Genomic DNA, 17,301 nt, shown 5'->3' with positions numbered 1-17,301 from the left:
TTCTGTTGTTAATAAAAGCCTTTGGTTACTCTTCTAACTCTCAGTCTTTTATGAGTAATTGATAGCGCATCAATTTTATTAACAACATTTTTATAATGGAGAAGATCCTCACACCAGCATGCCTGGACTTAGATCATCGGGAGGCGGACTCATCCACCAAGTTTACTCACTGGCTTAAGTGTTTCGAAAAATTCCTGACCGCCTCCGAAGCAATCAAATCGGACGAGGACAAACTGGATGTCCTGACCTCCAAAGTGAACCACCGAGTGTACTCGGTCATCCAAGACGCGACCTCGTACGCGGACGCTATCAAGCTCCTCAAGGACCAGTACACGCGCCCAGTGAACGAAGTGTACGCCAGGCACCTCCTGGGGAGTCGTAAACAACAACCTGGGGAATCGACCGTGGAATACCTTCAGGCACTGTCTGTGCTTGGCCGGGCCTGTGGTTGTAAGGATGTAAAGGCCGCCGTGTACACAGAGGAACTTATCCGGGACGCTTTTGTAGCGGGCCACAGATCCAATTACACCCGACAGCGACTGTTGGAGCAGAGTAACCTCGACCTCAACAAGGCCTCTGAACTCGCACTATCGTTGGATGCAGCCTACCAGGGCATGGATGCCTACTCCTCTGCACCGTGGACGCCGCGGGGAATGACAGCCTGGGACACGGTAGGACCGCCTCATAGCGCCATGCCACCCCAGCCACACCCAAACAACGGCCCAACTACCGCAGCAGTGTCCCAAGGCCAGACAGCAGTGCCCCAAGGCCAGAAATGCTACTTCTGTGGCCAGGCAAAACACCCCAGAGCGCGCTGCCCGGCGAAAAACGCGATCTGCTCAGGCTGCGGGAAGAAGGGACACTACGCTAGCGTCTGCAGGGCCAAAGCCACCCCGAACCCCAGCAGCGCCGCGTGTGGGCCATGCGGGCCGCCATCTTGGACCTCCCCGGCCGTGTGCGAATCACCGGTACAGCAGCCATTTTGGACGCCTCCAGCCACATGGGGATCATGGACGCCGCCATCTTGGACGACAGCCGGGACGCAGCAGGCCCCCGACACCGCCTCATCTGATACCCGCAGCGACACACCGACCCCTACGCTGGCATCCGTCACACTGGACCAAGCGAGACCGCACCAACTGGCCAGTTCCACAATGGACATTAAGGTAAATGGTCACGATACAATCTGCCTTTTTGACTCTGGGAGCACGGAGAGCTTCATCCACCCCGACACGGTGCGGCGTTGCTCTCTCCCAGTCCTGCCTGCGCAACAGCGGATTTCTATGGCCTCCGAGTCCCAGTCGGCGGACATCGGCGGCTACTGCGTGGTGACACTCGTAGTAGACGGGACCGTGTACGATCATTTTAAACTTCTGGTCCTGCCTGACCTCTGCGCTGCCGTCCTGCTGGGGTTAGATTTTCAGTGCCACCTTAAAAGTGTTACGATGGCGTACGGTGGACCCCTACCCCCACTCACAGTCCGCAGCCAGCAGCTTCCAAACTGCCCGCCGCGCACCAGGTGCAACCTCTCCACACTCAGAGTCACCCCCCCCCAACTGTTTGCTAACCTCACCCCCGACTGTAAGCCCATCGCCACAAAGAGCAGGCGATACAGTGCCGGGGACAGGGTTTTCATTAAAACCGAAGTGGAGCGGCTCCTGAAAGAAGGGATTATTGAGGGCAGCACCAGCCCCTGGCGAGCCCAGGTTGTGGTCGTTAAGACCGGCGAGAAGCAGCGCCTGGTCATCGACTACAGCCAGACAATAAATCGCTACACCCTGCTGGACGCCTACCCACTCCCCCGTATAGCTGATATGGTCAACCAGATCGCGCAGTACCACGTCTTCTCGACCATTGACCTGAAATCAGCGTACCACCAGCTCCCCATCCGCCCTGAGGACCGCCAGTACACTGCCTTTGAGGCAAACGGCCGCCTCTATCACTTCCTTAGGGTTCCCTTTGGCGTCACCAATGGGGTCTCCGTCTTCCAAAGGGAGATGGACCGGATGGTAGATCAAAATGCGTTGCAGGCCACTTTCCCATATCTGGACAATGTGACCATCTGCGGCCGTGACTTGCAGGACCATGACGCAAACCTCGAAAAATTCCTCCGCACCGCCCAACTCCTAAACCTGACATATAACAAGGAGAAGTGCATATTCCGCACAAACCGCCTCGCCATCCTTGGCTGTGTTGTGGAACACGGAGTCATCGGCCCCGACCCCGACCGGATGCGTCCCCTTATGGAACTTCCACTGCCCCACTGCCTCAAGGCCCTGAAGAGGTGCCTAGGGTTTTTCTCCTATTACGCCCAGTGGGTCCCCTACTATGCGGACAAGGCCCGTCCGCTGATCAAGTCCACCTCTTTTCCCTTGACGGCAGAGGCCCGCTTAGCCTTCCACCGTATCAAGGAGGACATTGCCAAAGCCACCATGCACGCAGTGGACGAATCCATCCCCTTCCAGGTGGAAAGCGACGCGTCTGACTTTGCCCTGGCCGCTACCCTCAATCAGGCGGGGAGACCCGTGGCCTTCTTTTCACGAACCCTCCAAGGCCCGGAGACCAGACACTCCGCTGTTGAGAAGGAGGCCCAGGCGATTGTGGAGGCTGTGCATCATTGGAGGCACTACCTGGCCGGAAAACGATTTACCCTGCTCACTGACCAGCGTTCAGTTGCTTTTATGTTTAACAACAAGCAGAGGGGCAAAATCAAAAATGACAAGATCTTGAGGTGGAGAATCGAACTTTCCACCTACAACTACGAGATCTTGTACCGGCCCGGGAAGCTAAATGAACCCCCGGATGCGCTATCGCGTGGCACCTGCGCCAGCGCGCAGATCGATAGACTGCGGGCCCTCCACAATGACCTCTGCCACCCGGGGGTCACCAGGTTCTTCCACTTCATCAAGGCCCGCAACCTGCCTTACTCTATTGAGGAGGTCAGGACCATGACCAGGAACTGCCAAGTCTGCGCTGAGTGCAAACCGCACTTTTATAGACCAGACAGGGCCCACCTGATAAAAGCCACTCGCCCCTTCGAGCGCCTGAGCGTCGATTTTAAAGGGCCTCTCCCCTCCTCCGACCGCAATGTGTACTTCCTCAATATTATTGATGAGTACTCCCGTTTCCCGTTCGCCTTCCCCTGCCCGGACATGACCAGTGCCACGGTCATTAAATGTCTGAACAACCTCTTCACCCTGTTCGGCTTCCCCAGCTATATCCATAGCGACCGGGGCTCATCGTTTATGAGCGACGAACTCCGTCAGTACCTGCTAACTAGGGGTATTGCCACAAGCAGGACCACCAGTTACAACCCCCGGGGGAACGGACAGGTGGAAAGAGAAAATGCGACAGTTTGGAAGGCCGTCCTGCTAGCCTTAAAGTCTAGGGGCCTTCCAACCTCCCGCTGGCAGGATGTGCTCCCCGATGCGCTCCACTCTATTCGGTCACTGCTCTGCACTGCCACTAACGCCACCCCTCATGAGAAAATGTTTGTCTTCCCAAGGAAGTCCACATCGGGGACATCGCCACCGCCATGGCTGACGTCCCCAGGGCCGGTCCTACTGAGAAGACACGTGAGGACCCATAAAACGGACCCCCTGGTCGAGAGGGTCGACCTCCTCCACGCCAACCCCCAGTATGCTTACATCGCATACCCGGACGGGCGGGAGGACACAGTCTCCATAAGAGACCTTGCACCCTCGGGGGCCGCAGTAACCCACTACCCACTACCACCCCCCCCCACGATCCGATATCCAGCCCCAGCAGACGGCAGGCCTGGGCCCCGCGACCCGCTCGACATCTACGAGGACGACACGCCTGTGCCACAGCCTACGCTGGACTCGACGCCGGAAACTTCACTACCCCTGCCGTCGCCACGCAGGTCACAGCGGCAGACAAGACCTCCGGAGAGACTCCAATACACTAACTTTTAATACACTTCACCCCGCCCGACACAATTTTAAACAAGGGGTGAATGTGGTAAACCACTGTTTGTATTCCTGTTTGTCCTGTTTGTATTCCACTGTGTACATGCCTGGACATGCCTCGGCTGACTCCTCCCACAGGTCCTAGTATAAAGGTGACTGCTCCCCAGCCCTTGTATCCTGGACCGGTCGACCACTCGAGGCAGACCTCCATTCTGTTGTTAATAAAAGCCTTTGGTTACTCTTCTAACTCTCAGTCTTTTATGAGTAATTGATAGCGCATCATGTATAAAATTATGAGGGGCCTAGATAGAGTGGATAGGAAGGACCTATTTCCTTTAGCAGAGGGGTCAAGAACCAGGGGGCATAGATTTAAAGTAATTGGTAGAAGGATTAGAGGGGAGGTGAGGAAAAAAATTTCACCCAGAGGGTGGTGGGACTCTGGAACTCACTGCCTGAAAGGGTGGTGGAGGCAGAGATCCTCATCACATTTAAAAAGTACTTGGATATGCACTTGAAGTGTCGTAACCTACAAGGCTACGGACCAAGTGCTGGAAAGTGGGATTAGGGAGGATAGCTCTGTCAGCTGGCACAGACAAGATGGGCTGAATGGCCTCCTTCTCTGTTGTAATTTTTCTATGATTCAAACACTCCCAGGGCAAATTACAGCACGGGTTAGATACAGAGTGTCAGACATGGCTCAAGGGGCAGCACTCTCGCCTCTGAGTCAGAGAGTTGTGGGTGGAAGTCCCACTCCAGAGGCTTGAGCACAAAACTCTAGGCTGCCACTCCAGTGCAGTGCTGAGGGAGTGAAGCCCATTGCGGGGTACGGCCCGGCGCGGAGTGAGGCCCGGCGCGGAGGGTGGCCCGGCGCGGAGGGAGGCCCGGCGCAGAGTGAGGCCCGGCGCGGTGGGAGGCCCGCCGCGGAGTGAGGCCCGGCGCTGAGTGAGGCCCGGCGCGGAGTGAGGCCCGCCGCGGAGTCCAGTTCCCTCTGCTCTGCTCCATGCCAGAGTGAATCCCAGTGCAGAGTCCAGTTCCCTCTGCTCCGCTCCATGCCAGAGTGAAGCCCAGTGCAGAGCCCAGTTTGCTCTGCTCTGCTTCAACATCAGAGTGAAGCCCAATGCAGAGTCCAGTTCCCTCTGCTCTGCTCCATGCCAGAGTGAATCCCAGTGCAGAGTCCAGTTCCCTCTGCTCTGCTCCATGCCAAAGTGAAGCTCAGTGCAGAGTCCAGTTCCCTCTGCTCTGCTCCATGCCAAAGTGAAGCTCAGTGCAGAGTCCAGTTCCCTCTGCTCCAACATACCAGAGTGAAGCCCAGTGCAGAGCCCAGTACCCTCTGCTGCAACCTGCCAGAGTGAAGCCCAGTGCAGACCCAGTTTCCTCTGCTCTGCTCCAACCTGCCAGAGTGAAGCCCAGTGCAGACCCAGTTTCCTCTGCTCTGCTCCAACCTGCCAGAGTGAAGCCCAGTGCAGAGTCCAGTTCCCTCTGCTCTGCTCCAACCTGCCAGAGTAAAGCCCAGTGCAGAGTCCAGTTCCCTCTGCTCTGCTCCATGCCAGAGTGAAGCCCAGTGCAGAGTCCAGTTCCATCTGCTCCAACCTGCCTGAGCAGGCGGCGGAAGCCCCGCCCCTCGGGCACCGCGATTGGTTGGAGGACCCGCCGCCGCCTCAGTCCTCCAGGCCCCGCCCACTCTCTTCCTATTGGTCAGAGCTCATGTCAGTCATGGCGGTGTGATTTGTCACGTGGTTCAGTCGGTCTGCGGCCGCTCGATGCGACCGCTCGGTGCCGGGGGTGGGAGGGAACCTTCGGACGCTCGGGGTTGGATCTCATCTTGATTTATATGCCCGCCCGCGCTTCTCTCCGCGGTATATTAAAAGAAAACTCATAAAACTCACTTTCCCCCGGTTATCCGGGCTCTCATGCGGCGGGCTCCCGAGCGGGTGCACTGAGCATGCGCGGGCCAGGGAGTGGGCGGGGCAATGTAGCGCATGCGTAGTGCCAGCCGGAGCGCGGGGGCTTGTGGGTATTTCAACCAAGCTGGGCAGCAGCTGGGCCTGAAAATCAGCTTCACTGGCCCTGGGCTGGGAAAGGGGGACATGAGACAACATTCTCCCTCTTACCCCTTTCTACACTCCGTTTATAGGGTGTGAGATGTGGAGCATTTACAGACAGGAAGCTCAAACCAAATATCAGGTCATGATCTGACAGAGTCGCTCCATTAATCAGGACCTGAACATCATAAATCAAAATCAAATCAAATCAAATCAACTTTTATTGTCATTGTTAGTGCACAAGTGCACTGCAACGAAATGTAGGCTTGCGGCTCCCGAGAGTGTACATTTGGATTAAGAGATTTAAACATTCAACATACATTTGGCTTGTAGTATATTAACATAACATAACCATAATAAAGTGCATTGGCAGATGTGCAGGCTTTAGAGTTTGTTTGTGGAGTTCAGTAGGATGACAGCCCTGGGAAAGAAGCTGTTCCTAAATCTGGTCGTTCGGGTGCGAATGCATCTGTAGCGTCTCCCAGATGGCAGGAGGGCGAACAGACTGTGGCTGGGGTGGGTAGGGCCTTTGATGATGGACCGTGACCTCCGTAGACAGCGTTTCTGGTATATGTGCTCTATGGTCGGTAGCCGGGTGCCGGTAATGCATTGGGCAGTTTTGACTACCCGCTGCAGGGCTTTCCGGTCATAGTAGCTACAGCTGCCATACCATACTGTGATACAGTTTGTCAGGATGCTCTCTCTAGTGCAGCGGTAAAAGTTAGAGAGGATCAGGGGTGACAGGTTACATCCCTTCAGCCTCCTTAGGAAATATAGGCACTGCTGGGCCTTCTTCACCAGAGAGGAGGTATTGAGGGACCAGGAGAGGTCTTCCGTGATGTGGACTCCGAGGAACTTAAAGCTGTCCACCCTTTCCACCACAGCCCCATTGATGTGGATGGGGGTGTGACTTCCGCCTTTGGACTTCCTGAAGTCCACAATGATTTCTTTGGTTTTCTTGATGTTAAGGACCAGGTTGTTATCGGCGCACCACTTCACGAGATGCTGGACCTCCTCCCTGTAGGCTGACTCATCGTTGTTGGTGATCTGGCCTACTACCGTGGTGTCATCCGCAAACTTGATGATGGTGTTGGAACCATGAACAGCCACACAGTCATGGGTGAAGAGGGAGTAGAGGAGGGGGCTCAGCACACATCCTTGTGGGGCCCCCGTGTTCAGGGTCGGGGGGGGGGAGGTGTGGTTACCTAATTTGACAGACTGGGGTCTGTTTGTTAGGAAGTCCAGGGTCCAGTTGCAGAGGGAAGTGTTCAGGCCAAGAGTTTGGAGTTTGGTGGCCAGCTTGTTGGGGACGATAGTGTTGAATGCTGAGCTGTAGTCTATGAACAGCATTCTGATGTGGGTCTCCTTACCATCTAGGTGATTCAGTGCCGAGTGTAGAGCAGTTGTGATTGCATCCTCCGTTGATCTGTTTGCACGATAGGCAAACTGGTGTTGGTCAAGAGAGGCGGGAACACTGGCTTTGATGTGGGCTAAGACCAGTCTCTCGAAACACTTCATTATGATGGGTGTGAGTGCGACAGGTCGATAGTCGTTCAGGCACGTCACAGCCGTTTGTTTTGGCACAGGAATAATGGTAGCGGTCTTGAAGCATGTAGGGACTACTGCCTGGGCCAATGACTGATTGAAGATGGCGGTGAAGACATCAGCCAGCTGATCAGCACATTCCTTGAGTACCCGTCCAGGATGCTATCTGGTTCCAGCAGCCTTTCGTGTGTTCACTCCGCGTAGAACACCCCTTACGTCGGAGGTCGACAGAGTGAGCACCTGGTCTTCCGGGGGTGGCAAGGCTTTGGTAGCCGGCTCCCTATTGTCCCTGTCGAAGCGAGCGTAGAAGTTGTTAAGCTCCTCTGGAAGGGAGGCATCGCTAACCGGGGGGCTGGTGTTTTTGCTCTTGTAGTCAGTGATGGACTGGATGCCTTGCCACATGCGCCGGGGGTCCGAGTTGTTGTGGAAGTGATCCTCTATCCGCAGTGTCTGTTTCCTTTTGGCAGTCCTGATACCCTTTTTTAGGTTGGTCCTAGCTGCACTGTAAGCCGCCGCGTCGCCAGATTTAAATGCTGCGTCGCGTGCTTTCAACAGTGAGCGTACCTCTCCGTTCATCCAGGGTTTCTGGTTGGGGTATGTCCTGATATTTTTATGGGTCGTGACGACCTCGACGCAGCTGTTGATGTAGAATAGCACTGTGGATGCGTATTCCTTGATGTCATTGTGGGCAAACATGCCCCAATCTGTGCGTTTGAAGCAATCCTGAAGCTCCGATATTGCCCCCTCTGGCCATACTTTCACTGCTCTCACTGATGTTCTCCCTCTTTTGATGAGCGGTTTGTATGCCGGGGCTAGAAACAGGGAGAGGTGGTCCGACTTCCCAAGGTGGGGGCAGGGAATGGCCTTATAAGCATCTACAATGCTCGTGTAGACTTGATCCAGTGTGTTCTCCCCTCTTGTGGGGCAGGAAACATTCTGGTGGAATTTCGGTAGTACAGTTTTTAGGTTTATGTGATTGAAGTCCCCCGCGATGATAAAAGCTCCGTCTGGGTGCGCAGTTTGTTGTTCGCTGATGGCCCTGTAGAGGTCCTTCAGTGCTAGTTTGGCATTAGCGTGTGGTGGGATGTAGACCGCAGTGATGATAACAGCCGTGAATTCCCGAGGCAGGTAGAAGGGTCTGCACCTTACCATGAGGAATTCCAAATCAGCCGAGCAGGATCTATCGATTATGTCCGTGTTAGTGCACCAGGCATTGTTGGTGTAAATGCACAAACCGCCTCCCTTGCTCTTACCGGAGTCTGCAGTTCTGTCGGCGCGGAAGACCGTGCATCCTTCTAGTTGGATGGTGGTGTCAGGGATGCCATTGTTCAGCCAGGTCTCTGTGAAGATCATGGCGCAGCATTCCTTTGTCCTTTCCTGTGAGGAGAGATCAAGTTTGATCTCATCCATTTTATTTTCTAGTGACCTGACGTTGGCCAGGAAAATACTTGGGAGGGAGGGTTTGTGTGGGGCCCTCTTCAGCCTGTTTTGGATACCGGCCCTCTTACCCCACTTCTGCTTGCGTTCCCTGCGCGGTCTTCGCTGACTTCCGGCTGGGGAAGGATGCCACGCTGGTCCCGGGGGTCGGGCGATGTCGGGAGGCAGATCGATGTCACCGAGTGTGAGCCGCACGTAGTCGGCCACTATGTCTAGGAGCGTCTGCCGGCTGTACGGTAGGTCTGCCCTCAATTCCCATATCAGCAGAGTCCAGAAGAGACTCAGAAGGAGGGTGAAAACGCTCAGTCTCGGGAGAGACAAAGCCGCTGCGTCCGTGCGCGCCGCCATTTTTTTCTGTCATTGGTCTTTGCCCATGGTAGGAGACAGCAGCGATCGCAGCGCCGACAAACCGCACACATGTTCCATGTGTGGACGTGGATTCTGCCGGTGAGGCACGTGTACCGTCAAACTGAGGAGAAACTGGGTAAAGGTGGGGACAGTGGGAAGTGGTTCACTTCCCCGTCTAGGTCGGACGTTCACCGGCGCAGTCACACAGGGGACAGTCCGTTCTCCTGCTTCGTGTGGTGGATTCAGTCAGACATCCAACCTGCTGACACATCCGCTTGTTCATATTGATGAGAGACTGTTTAAATATTCTGACTGTGGGAAAAACTTTAAAATCCCTGAGAATCTGATGAATCAGCAACATGCTAAACACTGGAGAGAGGCCATTTCCCTGCTCCATTTGTGGGAAGGGATTCACTCAGTTTCATGGTGCATGATTCATTGATACACCAGCGAGTTCACACTGGTGAGAGACCGTTTAAATGTTCTGACTGTGGGAAGAGATTCGCTCGGTCATCCAACCTCCGGCCACACCAGTGCATTCACACTGTAGAGAGGTCATTCACCTGCTGAGCATGGAAGGAGATTCACTCGGTCATCTCACTTACTGACACACCAGCATGTTTGTAATGGGGAGAATATGTTTGCTGCTCTGTATGTGAGACCGTTTTGATACTTCACATGTTGGAAGCAATTTGCTCCATTGTCCCAACTGTTGAGACGCCAGAGTGTCCAAATTGAGAACAGTTACTTTATGTAACAACAAAAAATGCTGGAAACACTCAGCAGGCCAGGCGGCAGCTGTGGAGAGAGAAACAGAGTTAATGTTTCAGGTCTGTGACCCTTCGTCAGAACTTTGTATAGTTGCTTTATATACTCTGACTGTGAGAAGCTTTCAAAGCTCAAAGCAGCGCATTGATACTGGAGAGAGGCTGTTTCAATATCCTGTGTCAGGAAAGAAATTCACCCCACCTGCTGAGACTCCAGTGAGTTCACATGTGATTGCAGGGGTTTGGATTCTGTTATTAATCACATCCAGGACTGAACCATGGCAGAGTGCCCGTGCACTTCGGTTTCTGTGTGAATTATTGATGAATTTTCTCTCAATGGGATCACAGAAACTCATTCTCCATTCACATCGGGGCTCTCAATGGTGGGCCGAATGGCCTACTCCTGCTCCTACCTTCTATGCCCCGCGGAGGAGACTGCCCGATTCACACTGGAGGAGCCCAGTGCGCAGGTGCAGTGCCCGCCTATATTTAGAGCATGCGCAGTGTCACTGTGATCAGCGCCAGGCGAGTGCCGGGAGCGGGCCGGGTTGGGGGACGCGGTTTTTGCGCTGATTACGAATCAGCGGGGCGCAGGGAGGTAACGCACCCGGCGGGTGAGCTTCATAAACACCTAATGTCGGCCACAAGCCCCGAATGAGAACCGACAGGTTCCGCGTTTGCAGTTTCGGTGTTTTTTCCCGGGAACAGGCCAAGGCTAAGGGTGGCCATCTTTGTAAAGGAAGGCAACGTCTTTGTTCTCCGCCATCTTGGTTCGAGCGGCCATCGTTGTATAGGACCCAAGAATGGGCGGGGTCTCGATCCAAGTGAGTGTGGACCCAGCCAGTGTCAGCACCTTCAGGGGAAGAGAACCAGTGAGTAGAACTGAACCCAGCCAGAGTCAGCACCTTCAGGGAAGGAGAGGGAGGGGAACCAGTGAGTGTAGAACTGAACCCAGCCAGAGTCAGCACCTTCAGGCAAGGAGAGGGAGGGGAACCAGTTAGTGTAGAACTGCACCCAGCCAGAGTCAGCACCTTTAGTGGAGGAGAGGGAGGGGAACCAGTGAGTGTAGAACTGAACCCAGCCAGAGTCAGCACCTTTGGGAGAGGAGAGGGAGGGGAACCAGTGAGTGAACTGAACCCAGCCAGAGTCAGCACCTTCGGGGGAGGAGAACCAGTGAGTGTAGAACTGAATACAGCCAGTGATCATACTGAAAACTGGGAGCGAAGGACAAACTATCTTGAGACGTGCAATGTGTTTGGATTTTAGCACAGGGAGGAGGGACAATATGTGGGACAGGGATTTACAGCTTCGGAGGAAGAAGAGAGGAAAGAATGTTCCATAGAAACTAAAATTGTCTGTTCTGAATTTCTGTCCTATACTTAATGTAATGAGTTTTGTAAACTCCTTTTACAGGGTATTAGAAGGGGAGGATTTGAAGATGGGAAACTCAAGCCAAACATTATGTCAAAATCTGACAGTCACTCGTTTACTCAGGACCTGAATATCATCGGCCTTTGAATGTGGAAGGAGAAATGTTTGTCTGTTCTGTCTGTGGGGAAAGATTTCAAAGATCAGTGTGACTGGAAAAGCATCGAGACACACACACCCGAGTGAGAGTGTTCCAGTGCACTGACTGTGGAAAGAGCTTTAACCAGTTACACAGTCTGAAAAAACATCTCATTCACAGCGGGGAGAAACCGTACACGTGTTCTGCGTGTGACGAGGCTTCAACTGATCGTCCAACCTGGAAAGATACAAGGACGCCCGCACCACGGAGAAACCGTGGAAATGTGGGGATTGTGGGAAGGGATTCAATTACCCATCTGAACTGGAAATTCATCATCGCACTCACACTGGGGAGAGGCCGTTCACCTGCTCCGAGTGTGGGAAGGGATTCACTCGGTCATCCACCCTGCTGAAACATCAACGAGTTCACACTGGGGAGAGACCATTCACCTGCTCGATGTGTGGGAAGGGATTCACTCAGTCATCCGACCTGCTGATACACCAGCAAGTTCACACTGGGGAGAGACCGTTCACCTGCTCTGAATGTGGGAAGGGATTCCCTTCGTCATCCCACTTGCTGAAGCACCAGCGAATTCACACTCGGGAGAGACCGTTCACCTGCTCTGAGTGTGGGAAGGGATTCCCTTCATTATCCAGCCTGCTGATACACCAGCGAGTTCACACTGGGGAGAGACCGTTCACCTGCTCCATGTGTGGAAAGGAATTCAGTCAGTCATCCAACCTGCTGAAACATGAGCGAGTTCACACTGGGGAGAGAGCGTTCACCTGCTCCGTGTGTGTGAAGCGATTCACTCGGTCATCTGACCTGCTGATACACCAGCGAGTTCACACTGGGGAGAGACCATTCACCTGCTCCGTGTGTGGGAAGGGATTCATTCAGTCATCCACCCTGCTGACACACCAGCGAGTTCACACTGGGGAGAGGCCATTCATCTGCTCTGAGTGTGGGAAGGGATTCACTCGATCATCCGACTTGCTGATACACCACCGAGTTCACACTGGGGAGAGGCCGTTCACCTGCTCCCTGTGTGGGAAGGGATTCCCTTCATCATCCAGGCTGCTGAAACACCAGCAAGTTCACACCAGGGAGAGGCCCTTCACCTGCTCTGTGTGTGGGAAGGGATTTACTGAGTCATTCCAGCTTGTAACTCACCAGCAACTTCACACAGTGGGGAAACTGTTGACTTGCTCTGTGTGGGAAGGGATTCACTGATTCATCCAGCCTGCTGAAACACCAGCGAGTTCACACTGGGGAGAGGCCATTCACCTGGTCTGAGTGTGGGAAGGGCTTCATTCGGTCATCCGACCTGCTGAGACTTCAGAGAGTTCACAAGTGACTGCTGGGGTTGGATTCTGCTGTTATTGCTGCTATTAATTGCATCCCAGACTGAACCGTCTTCATTCTGACAGGTGGAGTTTCTTTCTGCTGATGTTAATAAACCCTATAACTCGGCTGCAGTTTAATATTGTGATATATCAAGTCACACAGTGTGTCGATATTTGAAGTCTCCAAGATAAGAGGAGACTATTTGATGTCCTGTTACTGACTGCTCCATTTTTGGGCTTTTTCTCCTTTCTAACTCGAGATTATTTCAGTTCTCATATCTTCGGTTACTCACATGGACAAGTCCCAGCTCCCCATACTTTCCAGAGTGCCTTTCCTAGCCTTGGTATTCAGGGAAGGTCTTGGTAACACGCCCGGGATCACTAAACACAAAACCCAGTCTGTTAATCACGTTCAGCTACTGGACTTAGCGTGTGTCCCACAGCATCTCTCTCACCTTCGATGTGTGAATAGAGCATCACGCCTGCAAACCTGCTTTCAATTTAAATTTGAATCCACTCAGTAAGTGTATTTCAAAACAGACGAACAAGTAAACAGATCACATCAAATAATTGGCAAAGGTTTAGAGTCAACAAGAAGAACAAATGAACACATCACGGCCCAATACCCCAGCTCTATATTCACAGGAGAAAGTCTGTTATCTAACTCCTCGAGTGGACAGAGTAGAGAAAGATCCCAACTCTAAGAACATCTAGAATCTGTTGTAAATATCTTTCAAATCCTGACTGGTCCAATCTGTCGGTTTCCTTTCAATTGAAGTGAATGGAAGATGAGAGGGGTGTTGACATATGGACCTCGGTTAATTCAACTTCTGAAAGGTGTTCATGTTTAGTTCATTCGATATCGGGGAAAATGTGGTTGGTATCATTAGAGAGAGAGAGAGATTTCACTGAGCAACAGCTGGTGTTTGCAACCAACTGGCCTTGGATATTTTCATCACAGAATATTTCGATCAGAAATATGATGTTGGGATAAGAAAAGTCTGGAGACTAGTGGTTTGTGCTGCCCCAGGAAGGCCAGTGTTTTTACTGCTTCTAACGTTGTTGATGTGTGTTGAAGAAAATGCAGACTTGTGTCTCTGGACTGTGCAGTAGCCAGAGACGACCATATTAGGCAATGCCAGCTCCAGTTTGATAAGAGGTTGATGGCAGAGCAAGAGATCCAGCAGTTTTAAGAATTTATCTCCCGTTATCGGCAGACATCGAATGTCGCAGCATGCTGACAAAATTGGACTTAAGACTTTAACCTATTGGGTTAAATTATTGGGATCGATTGTTATAGAATTGAATTGTTATAGAATGGAAAAGTAGTGAAGTTATGCTAAACTTGTATCGAACCTTAGTTAGACCACACTTGGAGCACTGCGTACAATTCTGGTCGCCATATTATAAAAAGGATATAGAGGCACTGGAGAGGGTGCAGAGAAGATTTACAAGGATGATACCAGAAATGAGAGGGTATACCTGTCAGGAAAGGATGGACAGGCTGGGTCTCTTTTCTCTTGAAAAAAGGCTGAGTGGTGACCTAATAGAGGTCTTTAAAATGATGAAAGGTTTTGATAGAGTAGATACAGAGAGAGCGTTTCCACTTGTGGGGAAGAGCATAACTAGAGGCCATCAATATAAGATAGTCACCAAGAAATCAAATAGGGAATTCAGGAGAAACTTCTTTACCCAGAGAGTGGTGAGAATGTGGAACTCACTACCACAGGGAGTGGTTGAGGTGAATAGTATAGATACATTTAAGGGGAGGCTAGACAAGCCTATGAGGGAGAAGGGAATAGAGGGTTATGCTGATAGAGTTAGATGGGGAAAGACGGGAAGAGGCTCGAGTGGAGCATAAACGCCGGCATGGACTGGTTGGGCCGAATGGTGTGTTTCTGTGCCGTATATCCTGTGTAATCCTATTTTCCAAGACACATTGCTCGAAGGGGAGGATAAATGACTCGCATCCAAACACAATTGTTACTTTTGTCTTCTTTGTAAAATTACAAAGTCTGGGCATAATTTGTTTGTGAAATTAAAATTGATTATATGGACTCGAAGTAATTGAATCAGGAAATGTATTTTATAATGTACGTTTTGAAATTGTTAATTGAAGTCAAAAGTGTTAAACATGAGCTTGAATCTGTCAACTAGATTATGTGAAGGGAGAGATTCGCAATTAATAGACAACATGGTCGGAGAATTAGTGAAGGATGTGTTAGTAAAGAATAGAAAACAGGAACCAAGGGATGAGGAAGATGGGGAACAGAAGGAGAATCTGATTAAATCGCAATGAACGGGAGAGCTGACAGGATCGCTGGGAATAGGAGCCTCGGCAAGGTTAGCAGGAGTAAACAGAATAGTTATAGAAAGTATGGGGGAACACGATGGGGTAATGAAGAGGCAATTAAACAGATTATTGTCAAACAATGAGGCGAACCAGAATCAAGGCCTTACTCGAGGCATCGTGTGTAGCCTCTGTGTGACATTTGTGATGAATGTGGTACAGAAGGGACTGGACAACATCGAGGGAAGAGTCATAGAGTTATACAGCACGGAAAGAGGCCCTTCGGCCCATCGTGTCCGCGCCGGCCATCAAGCCCTGTCTATTTTAATCACATTTTCCAGCACTTGGTCCATAGCCTTGTATGCTATGGCGTTTCAAGTGCTCATCTAAATGCTTCTTGAATGTTGAGGGTTCCTGCCTCTACCACCCTTTCAGGCAGTGAGTTCCAGATTCCAACCACCCTCTGGGTGAAAACATTTTCCTCAAATCCCCTCTAAACCTCCTGCCCCTTACCTTGAAACTATGCCCCCTGGTTATTGACCCCTCTACTAAGGGGAAAAGTTCCTTTCAATCTATCCTATCTATGCCCCTCATAATTTTGTACACCTCAATCAGGTCCCCCCTCAGCCATTTTTTGAGGATGTAACTGGTAGAATAGATAAGGGAGAACCAGTGGATGTGGTGTATTTGGACTTTCAGAAGGCTTTCGATAAGGTCCCGCATAAGAGATTAGCGTGCAAAGTTAAAGCTCATGGGATTGGGGGTAAGGTACTGACTTGGATAGAGAACTGGTTGGCAGACTGGAAGCAAAGAGTTGGAATAAACAGGTCTTTTTCCGAGTGGCAGGCAGTGACTAGTGGGGTACCGCAGGGATCAGTGCTAGGACCCCAGCTATTCACAATATATATTAATGATCTAGACGAGGGAACTAGATGTAATATATCCAAGTTTGCAGATGACACAAAGCTGGGTGGGCGTGTGTGCTGTGAGGAGGATGCAGAGAAACTCCAGTATGATTTGGACAGGTTGGGTGATTGGGCAGATGTATGGCAGATGCAGTATAATGTGGGTAAATGCGAGGTTATCCACTTTGGTGGCAAAAACAGGAAGGCAGATTATTATCTGAACGGCAATAGATTGGGAGAAGGGGAAGTGCAACGAGACCTGGGTGTCCTTGTGCACCAGTCGCTGAAGGTAAGCATGCAGGTGCAGCAGGCAGTTAAGAAGGCAAATGGTATGTTGGCCTTCACAGCGAGAGGATTCGAGTACAGGAGCAAGGATGTCTTGCTGCAGTTGTACAGGGCCTTGGTGAGACCACACCTTGAGTATTGTGTGCCGTTTTGGTCGCCTTACCTGAGGAAGGATGTTCTTGCCATGGAGGGAGTGCAGCGAAGATTCACCAGGCTGATACCTGGGATGGCAGGAATGATGTATGAGGAGAGATTGGGTCAATTAGGCTTATATTCACTAGAGTTTAGAAGAATGAGAGGGGATCTCATTGAAACTTATAAATTTCTAACAGGACTAGACAGACTAGATGCAGGAAGGATGTTCCCAATGGCGGGGGAGTCCAGAACCAGGGGTCACAGTCTAAGGATAAGGGGTAAGCCATTTAGGACAGAGATGAGGAGGAATTTCTTCACCCAGAGAGTGGTGAACCTGTGGAATTCTCTACCACACAAGGCAACTGAGGCCAATTCATTAAATATATTCAAGAAGGAGTTGGATATATTTCTTAAGGCTAAAGGGATCAAGGGATATGGGGAGAAAGCAGGGACAGGGTACTGAATTTGGATGATCAGCCATGATCTCATTAAATAGCGGAACAGGCTCGAGGGGCTGAATGGCCTACTCCTGCTCCTATCTTCTATGTTTCTATACTCTCATGTGTTCATCAACACCTTCAATTCATCTGCCTTACTCGCAAGACTCCTTGCATTAAAATAAATGCCATCCAGCCTTGCCATACACCCTTGTGCCGTTACATATTTGCTCTGCTTTCCCGGCTGACTTGTTTTTTTCCTCTATATTTGGCTGTGCATCACCCCCTACTATAGCTCCACTCCGTATCCCATCTCCCTGCCAAGTTA

At 51.5% G+C, this 17,301-nt stretch overlaps 1 protein-coding gene across 1 annotated transcript in view; it reads left to right on the top strand.

Annotated features, from left to right (window-relative positions):
* Nucleotides 1-14,058, top strand: part of LOC147119594 (uncharacterized) — a 120,567-nt gene extending 106,509 nt beyond the window's left edge. The window contains exon 4 of the mRNA XM_085984123.1: nucleotides 11,804-14,058. Within this exon, the coding sequence (XP_085840249.1) occupies nucleotides 11,804-12,808 (1,005 nt within the window). The 3' untranslated portion in view covers nucleotides 12,809-14,058. The remainder of the gene's footprint in view (nucleotides 1-11,803) is intronic.
* The last annotated feature ends 3,243 nt before the right edge of the window (nucleotides 14,059-17,301 follow it).

This window comes from Somniosus microcephalus, chromosome 4 (genome assembly GCF_052327205.1).
Source record: "Somniosus microcephalus isolate GS21.2 chromosome 4, FLI_Smic_1.0, whole genome shotgun sequence".
NCBI lineage: Eukaryota > Metazoa > Chordata > Chondrichthyes > Squaliformes > Somniosidae > Somniosus > Somniosus microcephalus.
This window is presented reverse-complemented; position numbering and strand designations above follow the sequence as displayed.